This window comes from Neomonachus schauinslandi, chromosome 11 (genome assembly GCF_002201575.2).
Source record: "Neomonachus schauinslandi chromosome 11, ASM220157v2, whole genome shotgun sequence".
Lineage (NCBI taxonomy): Eukaryota > Metazoa > Chordata > Mammalia > Carnivora > Phocidae > Neomonachus > Neomonachus schauinslandi.
The window spans coordinates 15,185,925-15,203,114 of NC_058413.1; the positions used below are offsets into that span (position 1 = coordinate 15,185,925).

The 17,190-nt window shown below is 38.3% G+C and overlaps 1 protein-coding gene across 1 annotated transcript in view; it reads left to right on the top strand.

The window, feature by feature from the left end:
• CKAP5 (cytoskeleton associated protein 5) overlaps positions 1 to 17,190 on the top strand; it is a 100,759-nt gene that overhangs the window by 14,756 nt on the left and 68,813 nt on the right. The window contains 1 exon segment of the mRNA XM_021685418.1: positions 17,053 to 17,146. Within this exon segment, the coding sequence (XP_021541093.1) occupies positions 17,090 to 17,146 (57 nt within the window). The 5' untranslated portion in view covers positions 17,053 to 17,089.

The window sequence follows — 17,190 nt, forward strand, 5'->3', positions numbered from 1 at the left end:
TGAATGTCTCACTTTTTAAAAGTTGTAAAAATACACAACACACAAAACTTACTATTTTTTTTTTTTTTAAAGATTTTGTTTATTTATTTATTTGACAGAGAGAGACACAATCAGAGAGGGAACACAAGCAGGGGCAGTGGGAGAGGGAGAAGCAGGCTCTCCGCTGAGCAGGGAGCCATTGCGGGGCTCGATCCTAGGACCTTGGGATCATGACCTGAGCTGAAGGCAGACGCTTAACAACTGAGCCATCCAGGTGTCCCTAATTAAGTACATTTTAAATTAAGTACATTCACGTTGTTGTGAAACATCTCCAGAACTTTTTTTCATCTTGAAAATCTGAGTCTGTACATTCTCTTTCCCCCTTCTCGCAGCCTCTGATAACCATCATTCTACTTTTTTCCGTGAATTTTACTAGTTTAGATACCTCATATAAGTGGAATCATACAGTATTTGTCTTTTTGTGACTGGTTTATTTCATTTAGTGTAATGTTCTCAGAGTTCATCCATATTGTAGCATGTAACAGGATTTCCTTCCTTTTTAATGTTTGTATTCCATTGTATGTATATACTGCATTTTGTTTATCCATTCATTCTTTTTTTTTTTTTTTAAGATTTTATTTATTTATTTGAGAGAGAATGAGAGACAGCATGAGAGGGAGGAGGGTCAGAGGGAGAAGCAGACTCCCTGCCGAGCAGGGAGCCCGATGCGGGACTCGATCCCGGGACTCCAGGATCACGACCTGAGCCGAAGGCAGTCGCTTAACCAACTGAGCCACTCAGGCGCCCTTTTTTCTTTTATTTATTTATTTATTTATTTATTATTGTAAAGATTTTATTTATTTATTTGAGACAGAATGAGAGACAGAAAGCATGAGAGGGAGGAGGGTCAGAGGGAGAAGCAGACTCCCTGCCGAGCAGGGAGCCCGATGCGGGACTCGATCCCGGGACTCCAGGATCATGACCTGAGCCGAAGGCAGTCGCTTAACCAACTGAGCCACCCAGGCGCCCCTTTCTTTTATTTTTAAACTCATGGAATACTTAATATATTTTAAATAAATTATGTTATAAATTTAATATCCTCGTACTTTTTTTCATTTTTATTTTTTAGAGGTGGGGAGGGGCAGAGGGAGAGGGGGAGAGAGAATCTTAAGCAGGCTCCATGCCCAGCACAGAGCCCAACACAGGGCTCAATCTCACGACCTTGAGATCATGACCTGAGACCAAGAGTCAGATACTTAACCACCTGAGCCACCCAGGTGCCCCTTGTGCTTTTCTTTTAAATTTAACCACAAACATATATATTCCTAAACAGTATATTGTTTGGGTTTATGTAATTATATTGTATATTCTTTAGTACTAGCTATTTTTTTCTCAGCATGGTTTGCGAAATTCATCTGTTTTTGCTAATAGTTGTCTCTTTGTTTTCACTGCTCTGTAGTATCTTTTCTGTGAATATAAGACAGCTTGTTTATCCATTCTCCTGTCAATGGATATTTTAATTGAAATATAATTTACATACCATAAAATTTATCCTTTTAACGGGTACATACAATTCAGTGGCTTTTTAGCATATTCACATAGTTGTGCAGCCATCACCACTGTCTAATTCCAGAACATTTTCATCACCCCAGAAAGAGACTTCATACCCATTAGCAGTCATTCCTCATTCCCCCTTTCTCTTTCTACCCACCCCAGCCCGTGGCAACCACTATTCTACTTTCTGTCCCTGTGGATTTGCCTGACCTGTGCATTTCATATGGTCAGACTCATCCACCATATGGCCTTTTGTGCCTGGCTTCTTTCACTGAGAGGCATGATGTGTTCGAGGTTAACCCATGTTGTAGGATATATGGCTATTTCAATCCTTTTTATGGCTGAGTGATATTCCATTGTATGGATATATCACATTTTGTTTACCCTTTTATCAATTGGTGGATTTCTGGGTTGTTTCCCCTTTGGGGCTCTTATGACTAATGCTGCTATTAACATTTATGTACCAGTTTTTGTGTGGACATAATGCTCAATTCTCGGGAATGGGTTGTTAATACAAATATTTTCCAAAATGGATGTACCAGTTTCTTCATGCTCACCAACAGTGTATAAAAATTCCAGACCCCCTTTTTAAACCATTTTTTTGTAATAGTGGACAAAGTATTTATGTAAGTTTTAAAATATTTTCTTGAAACCTCTTGCTTCCTAATCAAGAGAATTATACATTTGATAAAGATGTTTAATATGATTTGTTATGTAGAGAGATTGTTGACGCTATGGATAAACTCACCTGAATGTTGGAAAACCAGTTCTGCTGACAGATATATAATATATGCTTTGGTTTGTTCAGTTTTCCAGGAGTACTTTTTGTTTAGCCTTGTAGCTTGTTGATCCAGATAAAATGACCAGATTTGACTACTCTTGGATGGGATTAGAAAGAGTAATTTTCATTGATACTTCTTCTTGAAAGTGTTATAAAGTAGCATTTAAGATTCATACCAAATGATCAATGACTGGTTTGTAAATGGAAGAGTACGTTACAAACCATTAACACTAAATTGCGGAAAGAAGTGGCTTTAATTCATAGGTGTAAAAATACAGAGCCATACTAGAAATTAGTACCAAGTAATAAGCCAGTTACACTTGAACTCTCAGACATTGCTGGTGGAGGAGGAATGCAAAATGGTTCATATAGCCACTTTGGAAAACAGTTTGGCAGTTACTTATAAAATTAAACATATACTTAACCATACCACCCAGCATTCCCACTCCTGGCTATTTGCCTAACAGAATTGAAAACTTACGTTCATACAAAAATCTATAGCAGTGTTTTTCATAATTGTTAAAAGCTAGAAACAATCCACATGTCCTATAACTGGTAACATGGAAGAACAAAATGTGTTAGATGATACAATGAAATATTACTCAGCAATAAAGAGGAACAAATTACTGATCTGTGCAACAATATGGATGATTTCAATTGTATTATAAGTGAAAAAAGACTACACACTGTATGATTTTTATTTTTTTAATATGACATTGTGCAAAACACAAAATTGTAGACACAGCATGCTGATCAGTGGTTGGGGGGAGGAGTGGGGGATGTTGACTACAAAGGAACACCAGGGAAAATTTTGGGCTGATGGAGATGTTCTCATTTATGGTGATGGATTCTCTGTGTCTGCCAAAATCATAGAACTATGTAGTAAAAAGAGTGAATTTTACTATATGTAAGTTATACCTTAATAAACCTTACTCAGAAGCTCTCAGCTTAGGGGATCTCTCCTCTTCTATATATAATATTTACTAAATTATTTCCTAAACAGTTTCCACATTGCCATGTTAAGTAGAAGACTACTAATTGGTAATTTGTTGAAATATGAAGGTTTTACATGTCCAGTTTAGTCTCTTTATGGTATAGTAAAGAAAAAAGCAATAGCCTAAATAAGATGGGCTATGTTTAGACTGTTATTGGGTAAAATATTTAAGAACTATTCAGGAATATTTACCTGTGCATTTGGGACAAAAGATACAAATCCCTATAATAACAGTCTTGAGCTCTGATGTCTGAGACCTAGCTGTACAATCAGTGGATTTTTTTTTTCCTCTAAATTTTTAATTCACTAACAAGCACAGCACTGGGTATTATCCATTTGTGTGTGTGCATGCACATATATATTCACTGTGCTATGCTTATTGACAGTTATCTAGACTCCTATGTCAAAGAAAGTGTTGATCCTAATTTTTGTGATAAATATTTATTATTAAGTATTCATTTTGTATCATACTGGGAGAAAAGGATGATTAGGGTACATTCTAGTCGTTGCCCTTGAGGTGCTCACAATTTAATGGGGAGGCTGATCTGCATTATCCTCAATAGTGTGATATGCTTCATGGGGATAAAATGAAAGGTCTTAATTACCTAATTCAGAAGTATCATTCATAGTTAAATGCACTTTAAAATGAGATTTTCTTGGCAGTTCAAAATCACACTATTTCTAATCTGAATCCATTTCTCCCTGGCAGCCTGATCCTAGAATTCTCTAAGATCTTATGAGACTTTGTAACCTTGGTCTGTTGCCTAGTCAGCAGAGCAGTCTTCATGCCTGTCCTTTGGAATCTTTATTTCCACTTGAACCCATGTTTGAGATGGAGGGTGTTAGGGCACTTATAAATGGTCTTTTGCTTCACTAAATTGATTCCCATACTTGTCTGGTGGTAGTTTAAGGCTTTAATAAGATGTGTTTATTCATCTAGATTAGATGGAAGAATATAGGCTTGGTAAACACGTAAATCTCTTTCCTGATGGTATGAGACACAAAATGCAGTCAAACCTTGTAAACTGAGATTGAGGAAAAATTCCTCCTATGAAAAGAAAATTAAAACTCATTGACAGCCTATGGAGAGCTCAGAGACGATTACTTAACTCCCTGAGATAGTAATGTTTCTACTACAGTTTTCTCAAGAACTCTTCATATTAAATTGGATGGCTGCACATCACAACTGTATTTGCATTCAGGATTTCTTTATCTACATAGACATGTGAATTCTTGGTCAGTTTTTGAATTCTTGTGCCAGTTCTTGGCACATTTTGCTCACGAGAATGAGAATGTTTTCCATTTCACTTCCTATTACCTTCCTACCCATCTTCTATCATTGTCTGGGATTTCTCTTGTGGTAGAGAAGGAAGGCTGTGAAAAGGGTGAGGTAAAGCAATGTAGGCTGCCAGAATTCCTTTCTGGGCCTTTCAGTTACCATTTGAAGAACAGTAACTGCTCAAATTTATGGAATAAGCAGTTTACATAATGAGGGCTATCTATTTACCCTGATGCTTGGGCTATTGCCTGCAGCAATTTTTTTTTTCATCCCTGGAGGAGGGATTAGGATTGTGGTAGTAGGAACTGGTCATCTCCTTTGTTTCTGGAACATTGCCTGTGTTGCTACCAAAGAAGAGGCCCACCCAGCCGGGGTGGAGCCTTCCTAGTTGGTCCTTCATTTGCCTCCTGCCTTGGAAACCCTGTGGGCTGGAAGCAGCACCCTGAGTCCTCAGACCTCTGGGCGAAGGTGCGGCCCCTTTAAGTCTTCAGTGTGTGCCGGGAGGGGGCCGAGGTGGGGCGGGCACTCTGACAGCGAGCTCTGGGCCCCGCCCCCGGAGGAGGCGTTTCCCAGCGGCCCTTCGCACCAATGCCGCCGCGGCCCGCCGGGTATTCCTGCTGATTCTGCTCGGACCGTAGGGCCCCCAGACCTCTCCCTGCTCAGGGAGCGTAAGTGTCAAACTGCGGGCGAGGGTCAAGCATCCTGTGCCCATGCCGGAAGTCCTGGTGGACTGTGCAGGAGACTTTCCTGGCCCATCAGAGGCTTAGGCTGCGAAAGAGCGTAAACAATGCCGGCTGCAGTGAGCTAAAGCCTGGGGCATCTGCTCTACTTCTGGGTGGTGACAGCAGCCCTAGGGTGCTTGTTTGGATATGCAGTGGTTGAGCGGTGTCCGCGACCCAGCTTTGCCCCAGCCTGGTTGCTACTTGGGGTGAGGAGAGGATTGCTTTTACCCGAGTATATATAACCCCACTGAGCTGGATGGGTGGAGCTGGATCTCGTGTCCCGGGCCTTGGGTCCTTCGCCTGGGATTTGGAGACCTGGGTAGTTTAGGGATGAGTAAGCATTAGATTTTCAGCTACCGTGGTACTGTTGAGCAGTAACTGTGGAAGTTGACCTAATTCACAGCCGGGTTTAGCTTTCCATCTCCCCAGAGGCCTGTGTTGGTGTGGGTCGCCCTTTTGGAGACATTAACAGTGATCGTTACTAGGGAGAGTCTAGTTAATCTTCTGTCCTGCTGATATGAATAGCAGGGTGTGTAAGAGACAGCTCAGACACCCCTCTTTACTCTTCCCCTTCAGAAGGAATTTGTGAGAGGCCACCATCCCAGGACTAGGACAGCAAGCACACCCAAGTTTGCCGAGATAACCTGCTAGAGAAGCAGTTCAGATTTCTGGCTTCCTGATAATGCAGAATACTCCAGCAAGAGGTTAATACTTGTCCTTGTTGATGGGAATTACCTGGAGGCAGTGAGGTTTTTTAAATTAGAGGGAAGGGCTTGTCATTTTGTTACTGGTTACTTAGAGATGAGCTTTTGTCTGGCTTGGCCAAGTAATAAAAATTTTAAATTTTCTGTGACAGTTACATAATTGTTATGCTTCTTTAGTCCATTTGTCCTTCCGATACAAGGTTTGAGTAAAACTTTCTGGGCCTGTATATGTGTTGTTTTATCCCTGTATTATAATAATTTTTTTTTTGAGTGAATCTATTATCATACTTTATTGGTCAAAGGGGTTGCTTTTTGAATGGGCAGAAATTTTCCTCAAACTTACCTCACGCTTATTCTGTGCTTTTGCAGTAGCATTTCCTTAGCCAGAAGTGAGAGTCCAGGAATGGTAATCAGATCCAGGTCTCTTGTATTGTGATAGTGAAGAGCTTTTGTAGGTCAAGAGCTTGGGAATTAGCCATAAAATAGTTCACTGCCACAGCTTCTTCCCAAGTAGAAAGCCAAACAGTCTGTTTAGTAGCTGTATAATTATTCTTATAGACTGTCAAGTTATAGGAACTTCAAATAAAAGGACACTACACTTGGACCTATGAGTGGTGCAGCAGAATTGGTGGACTGAGAGAAAGGAGATACAGATTGTAGGCCCAGCTCTAACATTTCTTATGACTTAGTCTCTTGGTGCCTTACTTTTAGCTGGTTGATGAATGAGAAAATGCATAGATTGCTTGGGTCTATATGTTATAATAATACATAATGCATATTTAATAGGTACTTTGTTATTTAATTGAATACTAAACTGAAAAATCAGTTTGAAATTTATTCTAAGTTCTACCTTTATTTGTGACCTTGGAAACATTTCTTAACCTCTGGTCTAAAAATAAACAATTACATCTAAACCTTTTTCAGCAGTAGTGTGGACTGTATGGTATTTTGAGCTCTTTGGAAGATGTTTTAGATACAGCAGTGGTATAAGATTATAATATTTCTGTAGAACAGATTTATTTTAGCTGGCTTCCTTGCCTTATCCTCTGTTTCAGGCCAGGGGGAAGCCTCTTGAGAGGTCTGAATAATTTGAAAGTATGAACATTTGTAGTATGGACTAGATTGAATGAACCATAGTAAGCATCATATATAGTTCAAATTAATTTTATTAATGCTTCTCTTTGTTGGCAACTTCGTTCACTCTTGAAGTATCAAACCTTGCTATGTAATGACAACTTGACTTCCCATGTCTGTGTTTATAAAATCCAGAATCCCCTGTTTAATCCTGGTGCCACATTTCTAACCACTTGAAGATCCTATTTCTCAAGTCTAAAACCAAACTCATCATATTCTTCACCTCTTCTCTACTCCCCAAAAAATAATCCAGAACTACTTCTGATATTTTTGTCATTAGCACTACTGTCCTCCTAGTCACCTAGACTGGAGTCTCCTACTAGGCTCTTCCTACTCCCACATCCATACTTGCTGAGGCTTACTAATTCTAGTTCTTTAATGTAACTCCCTTCAGTCCCCCCTGCCCATCCTTTCCATTCCTAAGACCCCCATGGCTCCTATTTACCTTTGTCCCAGAGTACTGCAATAATTGCCTACCAAGATTCTATTTTTCTCTCCCTTTCAATCCATTCTACATAGATTTTTCTTTCTGAAGTAGATAGGATCGTGTCATTTCCCTGCTTCCGTCATCAGCAACTTCTGCTATTTAGCTTAATATTCAAGATTCTACATGATCTGACCCTAGTCTACCTCTCATCTTAGACTATAATAAATGGAGCCATTCACTGTTCTCTGAACATGCTCTGTACTTTCCTGTCTCCAAGACTTGGCCTCTTCTTTTCTCAGCCTAGAATATTTCCTTTTCTACTTCGGTTTGTTTGTCTGTTTTTTTAAAATCCCACCTGTCATTCAGCACTGAGTTCAGATGCCATCCTTTCTGTGAGATTTTCACTGACCATCCCTCACTCACTGGTGGTTAATCCTATTTTGAATTCCCATAACCCTGATTTATCCCTTGCTTAAAGCACTTTCCACACATAATGTATTTTGTATTATGATTATTTGTTTAGACTTCTTACTTGTACTTCTGTGAGCCTAGGTACATCATTGTTTGCCCATAGGGAAATTCAGTGAATGTGAATGCTTAAGGTAAAATTGGAATAGAGTAATTCCTTATTATTAGACCTTGTTATTAGAAAGGACTCTAACCTGTGCAGCCAACCCATGCACATGTAAAATGATCAGTAGCTTGAACAAATCATTCTTATTTTTCTTACCGCCTAAGGACTTTTGTTCGTAAACTTTGTTAGTTTTTTTCTTTTTAAAGATTTTATTTATTTGAGAGAGAGAGCGAGCACAAGCGGGGAGCCTGAAGTGGGGCTTGATCCCAGGACCTTGGGATCATGACCTGAGCCCAAGGCAGCTGCCTAACCAACTGAGCCACCCAGGCCCCCCTAAAAAGCAGTTTATATTTAATGAAATATAATTTATCTATCACTCACCATTTAAAGTGTACAATTCAGTGGCTTTTCTAGATTGTACAATCATCACCACAGTCAATTTTAAAACATTTTAAAACATTTTCATTACTCCAGAAAGAAATCCCATACTACACTCCTTAGCCTTCACCCTTTTAATTTCCCCCAAACACTTCAGTCCTAGGCAAACATTGATCTACTTTCGGTCTCTATAGACTTGCCCATTCTGGATATTTCCTGTAAATGGAATCATATGATATGTGGTTCTTTGTGATTGGTTTCTTTTAGTATAATGTTTTCAAGGTTCATCCATGTTATAGCATTTATTAGTACTTCATTTCTTTGGTGTGTGTCATTTTTAAGCGTGCAGGTCACTGGTATTAAATACGTTCATTATGTTATGGAACCATCATCACCATCCATATTCATAATTTTTTTCATTTTGGAAAACTGAAGCTTTATACCCCATTCCCCAATCCATCCATTCACTGACAACAACCATTCTCCTTTATGTCTCTGATTTTGACTACCTTATTTAAGTGGAATCATACAATATTTTTCTCTTTGTGGCTGGCTTATTTCACGTTTCAGCCTAATGGCCTCAGGGTTCATCCAGGTTCTAGCATATGTCAGAATTTCTTTTTAAGGCTAAATAATATTCCATTTTATGTGTATTCCACATTTTAGCTATTGTGAATAATGTTGCTATGAAATGAACATGGGTATACAAATATGTCTCTGAGACCCTGCTTTCAATTCTTTTGGGCATATACCCAGAAATGGAATTGCTGGGTCATATGGTAATTCTATTTTTAATTTTTTGAGAAACTGCCATACTGTTTTCCACAGCAGCTGTACCATTTTACTTTTTTTTTTTTTAAGATTTTATTTATTTATACGAGAGAATGAGTGAGTGAGAGATAGCACAAGCAGGGGGAAGAACAGAGGGAGAGGGAGAAGCAGACTCCCTGTTGAGCAGGGAGCCCGATGTGGGGCTCATCCTGGAACTCTGGGATCATGACCTGAGCTGAAGGCAGTCGCTTGATCAACTGAGCCATCCAGGTGCCCCCCCTTTTACATTCTTAACAACAGTGTACAAGGGTCTCAATTTCCCCACATCCTTGTCAACACTTGTTTTGTTTTGATAGTAGCCATCCTAATAGGTGTGAGGTAGTATCTTAACAGTTTTGATATGCATTTCCATAATGATTAATAATGTTGAGCATCTTCTCATGTGCTTATTGGCCATTTGTAGATTTTCTTTGGAGAAGTGTCTAGTCTAAAGTCCTTTGCCCATTTTTTAATTGGGTTGTTGTTTTTGAGTTTTAGGAGTTGGGGTTTTTTAGAGCAGGCTCAGTCCCACGACCCCGAGATCATGACCTGAGCCAAAATCAAGAGTCAGGCACTTAACCAACTGAGCCACCCAGGCGCCCCTTAGGAGTTCTTTATAGTACTTCATTTCTTTTTATTATTGAATAATATTTCATTGGTATGGACTTAACCATATTTTTTTTTATCTGTTCATCAATGGATGGACATTTGGGTGGTTCCCATTCTCTGGCTCTTGCGAATTTAGTTTGGTTTCAGTTTGCTATGTATATTGAAAGCAGTACTACATTCCTCTAAAGAAAACATTCGACCTTTAACTTATGTGACTTTTAATGAAATTGTTACATTGTATTCTATATGTATTCCATTTTATATAGATTCTGAGGTTCCTCTTCATTACTTCCTGTATATATTCTGAATGTTCCCAAGGCCTTTACTTTCCTTTGTGATAATGGCTAGTTAGCATTTGGAGATAGACGCAAAGTTCAGCTTTCAAATAAGTGCTGACTTTAATGACCCCTTCTCTACATGTTCTAGAATTATAGTCTACCATACTTTTGTTTTTTATTAATCTCAAGGAAAGATTTTCTTTATCAGTTGGTAGAGCCATCTCAATAGAATGGGGGCTTTGGGGCGGGGGCGGAGGGAGGCATGAATAATTCCAAATTACAATTACAATTAAAACTGAAGTCATTCCCCTCTTATCCAAAGGCAGGTGTTTTAAGGCCCAGTTGGGTAGTTAGACTTGATTATTAGGCAGCTCCTGATTAGGGATGATTCCCCCTTAAATTTTAAATTTAAATATCTACATTATGTAAGTCCTTTTGGAGGCAAGTAAACTTGTTTTTCATATTATGCTCATTTACTCTTTATATTTTCTTTTTCTTTTTTTTTTTAAGATTGTATTTATTTATTTGACAGAGAGAGTACAAGCAGAGGGAGAGGGAGAAGCAGGCTCCCCGCTGAGCAGGGAGCCTGATGAGGGGCTGGATCCCAGGACCCTGAAATCATGATCTGAGCCAAAGGCAGACGCTTAACCAGCTGAGCCACCCAGGCACCCCTACTCTGTATTTTCTTTCTTTTTTTTTTCTTTATATTCTAACCGAATTAAGTATTCACCAAAATAAATCTTTTTTTATTCCTTTTTTTTTTTTTAAGATTTTATTTATTTATTTGACAGAGAGTGAGAGAGGGAACACAAGCAGGGGACTCAATCCCAGGACCCTGAGATCATGACCCAAGCTCAAGCCAGGTGCTTAACCTACTGAGCCACCCAGGTGCCCCTATTTTATTTTCTTTCAGACATTCAATTTATGACTTGTATTATCATTTTCAGACAACTGTTATGAGTAAAATGTTGACTAAATTCAGTTTGGGGTATTTGTGTTTGCTCTTTTAATCCTGTAGAATTACAAAATAAAGTCAATTGTATTTTGGAAATAATTATTTTCAAATTAGGAATGCCAACTACTGATAATATATAAATTGCTAACATTTGTTGAGTCCTTGCTAGATGCCAAGTACCTAGTCTTAAGAGTTTTAGATGGACTAACTCCTTTAATACCCACAATAGCCCTATGAGGTAGTCTTATCCCCTACTGATGTCCCCACTTTACACACAAGCATGCTGAGGCAATACATTTGCCTAAGTAATTTACACAAGGTCTCCTCTTAAGTGGTGGTTTTGAAGATACAGAATTTTTTTTTTTAATTTAGATTTCCAGATAGAAATAGAAGGTGATAAAATTTTCTCAAGTTTGATAAAACCATTAGTGCTTTTCGGATTATTGTGGTTTTTTTCCCCTTCCCCAGCAGACATTTATTGATCATTTTATATGTGCCAGGCAGTGTGCATGATGGTGGTTTGAGGGGCAGGCACATCTACCTGTCCTGTAAATGCTGGGTGTCATCTGAACTCTGTCCTGGACCCTCTTCTTACTGTGTACTCTTCCTCGGTGCTATCGTCCTTCCCCTTGGTTTTAATTACATTTATCTACTGGTAACTTCTAAATTTTTATCTCCAGGCCAGATCTCTCTCTCTTGAGCTCCAGGCTTAAATCTCCAAATGCTGTACTTGTCTACACTTGTGTGTATCTCAAACAGCTTGTCCAAAACTTCATCTTCCTCCCTCTCTTATACCCCTTCTACATTCACTCTGTAAGAACATTCTTTAACACTCCTTATATCTCTAAAATCCACCCATTTTCCTTTATCTGCTTTGCTACTATCCTTAGGTCCAGGCCACCATCATCTTTGTTTTAGACCACTGTATTCTCACTGATTTCCTTCTATTGTTACTGCCTTCTAAACCATTATTTACATTGCTTTTTTACAGGTACAACATACAGTTTTCAAAAAATGCAAGTTTGATGGCATATGTAATGTTTCCTGTTGACAGTCCTTCAAAGTTTCATTTTACACTTGGGGTAAAGTCCAAATTCCTTAACATTGCCCACAAGACCTTCCAAGGTTTGATCTGAACTACTTTCCAGCCTGACTTTACACCCCCTTACTTTCTTTGTTGCATTTTATACTTTATCCTTGCTGAACTTTTTTCAGTTCCTCAAACTACTATAATAAAAGAAGTTAGAATAGGTGCTATGGCAGTTTCTAAACTCTTAGCTCCATTTCTGTACTTGTCTCCGATACATTTGTGAACGAGCACAAGTCTTTGGACCACATTTTGAGTAGCTTTGAACTACAGTACACACATGGATGAATTTTACAAATGAAATATTGAATGAAAAAAGGAAGTTATGGAAGACAACACACAGATAATACTTTTCTAAAGCTCACAAATAAGCCCAGTTAATTTTGTTGTTTAGGGATGTGTGACTGTGACTGTGGCATAAAACTAAACGAACTTCAGGAAAGTGCTTCTGTGGGAAGAAGGATGGGGTAGGAAAAAAATGCACCGATGCAGTAATGTTAATGGTAGTGTTCTAATTTTTGGACTAGGTGCTAGGTCATCGGATCAATTTTATTGTAATGCTTCATAACATATATTGTGTATATTTTCTTGTATATGTAAAAAAAATAAATTCTAAAGTTAATATTGAAATTAAAACAATTATGGTAGAATATTAGTGGATAAGTCCTTTTTTTTTTTTTCTTAGTGTATCAATCCTAGAAGAAGACAAACACAGAGCAAGAGTCCCCAGTGCCGCATTTGTAAACAAACACTGTATTCATTATTTCAGTGGCTGGGGAAGTTTTGGTATGAAGCAAGCCTTTCCTTTGACTAGAAAGAAGCAAAGCCATAAACACCATTTTTTAAAAACTCAGACAATAAAGTAGTAGAAGCCATTTTAGAAAGTATAACATAATGGCATCTAAATTTTATATGAGGCAATTAGGTTGGATAACCTTTTTCTTCGTGTTTCTAAAAGCAACCAACAAGAAAAAAAGAAAAAGTATTGCAGTGAACTTAAAGAATACTGACAGTCAAATGCTGACAGTTCACATTCTCTTGGTTGGGAAACGTTTGGAAAGCTTTCATTGAGTGTCTTAAAAAAACCAAAAAAAAACTCAGGAGATACTGCCTTTGAAGCTCCAACTTGTGACAAGAAAGTAACTTTGGAGGTTTTCAACCCAGGCTGCACATTAGAATCACCTGAGAACTTTAAAAAAAAAAAAAGAAAAAGGGGCGCCTGGGTGGCTCAGCCGGTTAAGCGGCTGCCTTCGGCTCAGGTCATGATCTCAGGGTCCTGGGATCGAGCCCCGCATCGGGCTCCCTGCTCAGCGGGGAGCCTGCTTCTCCCTCTCCCTCTGCCTGTCTCTCTGCCTACTTGTTCTCTCTCTCTCTCTGTCAGATAAATAAATAAAATCTTAAAAAAAGAAAAAATTTCTATTGAGGTGAAATTCACGTAACATAAAATTAACTCTTTTAAAGTGAACAATTCAGTTTGCCTTTTGTATAGTCACAATGTTGTGCCAGCAGCACCTTTGTCTAGTTTTCAGAACATTTCCATCACACCACAGTAAAACTCCTTACCCATTAAGCTGTTAGTTCCTATTTCCCACACTCCCCAACTCCTGGCAACCCCCAGTCTGCATTCTGTCTCTAAGGATTGATCTATTCTGGACATTTCATATAAATGGACTCCTACAATATGGGACCTTTTGTGTTTGGCTTCTTTCACTTAGCCTCATGTTTATGAAGTTCATCTGTGTGGTAGCCTGTGTCAGTACTTCATTCCCTTTTGTGGTTGAAGGCCATTGTAATTACATATCAGAATTTGTTTATTCATCCATTGATGACAATTTGGGATATTTATTGCCTCAGGTGAATAGTGGCGCTATGAATATGCATGTACATGTACTTGTTGGAATACCTGTTTTCAATTCTTTGAGTATATACCCAGAAGTAGAATTGCAGAGCCATATGATAATTCGATGTTTAACTTTTTGAGGAACCACCAAATTCGTTTACATGGTGGCTGTACTATTTTCCTTTCACTTGGGGAACTCCGAAAATCCACAGATCTAATAATTTTTATTGTATTTTACAAACATATTAGTGTATAGTTACTTGAAAAATTTTTTAAAAATATTTTTATTTATTTGACAGAGAGAGCACAGCAGGGGGAGCGGCAGGCAGAGGGAGAGGGAGAAGCAGGCCCCCCCGCAGAGCAGGGAGCCGGACGCGGGGCTCGATCCCAGAACCCTGGGATCATGACCTGAGCCGAAGGCAGATGCCACCCAGGCAGCCCATTGCTTGAAATATTTAAAAAGATAGATCGTTCACTAAAGAGTTTGAGAAACACTGCATAGTTCATTCATTTAAATTGCCATATAATATTTCACTGAATGAATATACCACTATTCATTCAGTTTCTGATGAACTCGTGAAGTGTTTTCAGCTTCTGGCCTTTATGAACAACATTGCTGTGAATATCTAGTGTAAGATCTTCTGGAAAGAAGTTGGCATCAATTCCTAGGGTGTATACCTAAGAATGAAGTAGAATATGTACATCTTCAACTTGGGTAATGCTTTATACTTTATAAACTGTTGTACTGTTTAATAATATTAAAATACTATTATTGGTAGTACTATTATTACTGTATACTGTACTACTTTATAAACTGCTGTACTATTTTATCTCCCACCATTGCTGCAGAATCTCTATTAAGATTTGATTCGTTCTCTAAAACACACTGCTATTGCTCTCAGGGTTCCGGGGGTTTTGGAGAGAAGACTTAATGAAAATTCCACTTGCTCTAATAAACTTAAGTCTTCAGGTATACAACTTTCACTGGGATATTCCATACATTTCAATGGGAGGGAACAGGCTGTAAAAAAAAAGAGGCATTGACTGAATCATAGTATGATTCCAGTTTTGCGTTTCAGGCAAGTTACATAAATTTTACGAGCCTAGGGTGTAAAGTGGAGAGAATATCTTTCTTTGATGTAGTTGTTGTTAGTACAAAGTGAATCAACATGTTTAAAAAGTACTCACACAGCACCCAATTCATGGTAGACACCATTAAGGTACATATTCATTAAACAAATATTTATTGAAGGTGTATTTTATGTCAGACTGAGACTGGGGGATGGAGAGATGAGCAGGATCCCTTCTATATTATATATAATACTGAAAAATTGGAAACAATCTAAATGTCCAGTGTTAAGATTGTTTAATTTTGGTATATTTATAAAATGGAGTGCTATGTAGCCTTTAAACATCATGTTCTCAAACATGGGAAAATGTGGCTATATGAGAAAAAGATTATAAGAGGATTATCCCTGTCTCTTTCATATAGTTTATACATTGCATGTTCATTGAAAAAACTCTAGGGGCACCTGGGTGGCACAGTTGGTTAAGCCTTGGACTCTTGGTTTGGGCTCAGATCTTGATCTCAGGGTCATAAGATCCAGCTCTGCACGGGGTTCTGTGCAGAGCACAGTCTACTAAAGTTTCTCTTTCCCTCTCTCCCTGCCCCCCCAAGTAAATAAATAAATCTTAAAAAGAAAAGAAAAAACTCTGGAAGGATTCAAGTGGATATACACTTCAGTGCTTATCATGGTTAATAATTGGTGGTAAAATTGTTTTTTAATACTTTACTTCCTTCATATTTTGTCTACCTTCCAGATTTTCTGCAGTTGACATACATTACTTTTATAATCAGAAAAAAGGTGTTAATCTAAATGAATAGCATAAAGTTGGTAAAGGAATGTTGAGTATAAACCTAACTAAAAATGATATAAAGTTTATAAAGGAATGGTTCATTCAAGGGTTTAATTTTTTTACTAGTTTATGTAGTGATACTTTCTAGAGTCATATTTACCAGAATTAGATAGAGAGCTGGGTAACACTGAGATTTTTCCATATTGATTATTTTCTAAAGGAATTTTAGGTTAACCTTTATATGTATGACTTTCTTTGAAACTCTTTTCTTGCCCTTTTAAAGGCCAGGTAGCTTAGCTCTTTAGTTTTATCCTGGCTTTGTTATGTACCTAGGAAGTTCCCATTTGGGAAAATATGTAAGCGTCTTTTTTTTTTTTTTAATTTATTTAAGTAATCTCTACACCCACCGTGGGGCTTGAACTCAACCCTGAGATCAAGAGTTGCATGCTCTTCTGACTGAGCCAGGCAAATGCACCATTTTTTAAATTTTTTAAATTTTTAGTTTTAATTTTTATTTTTTTTCAAAGATTTTGTTTATTTATTTGACAGAGAGAGAGAGAGAGCACAAGTGGGCAGAGTGGCAGGCAGAGGGAGATGGAGAAGCATGCTCTCTGCTGAGCAGGGAGCCGGACCTGGGGCTCGATCCCAGGACCCCAGGATCATGATCTGAGCCGAAGGCAGCCGCTTAACCGACCGAGCCACCTAGGCACCCCTGATGTGGCATTTTTTTTAAACAAATATCTGTCCCCTCTAGATTCATTTAGACTTTTTTAAAATTTTGATTGTTTGTTTACTTAAGTAAGCTCTACGCCCAACATGGGGCTTGAACTCACAACCCTGAGATCAATAGTCACATGCTCTACTGGCTAAGCCAGCCAGGGTGCCCCTCATTTAGAGTTTTTTGGTTAACTTCTTTTCTTCCACTTTTTAAATGTTCGATTAATAGAATTAAATGGGCATTTGACCAAAGAATGAGCTTTTTTACTCTTATTGGGGCATACATGATAAAATAATAATCTCAGTAAATTCATTTTGTCTTACAAGACTGCTTGATTGCTAGACTTAACTAGTTACCAATTTGTTTGACCAGGAATTACTCTTAATTCTGAGGAGAAACTGGAAGCACAATGGGAGATGACAGTGAGTGGATGAAATTGCCGGTTGATCAGAAATGTGAACACAAGGTAAGACTTTCCTGGAACTCAGATTTCAGTGTCATTGGCTTATT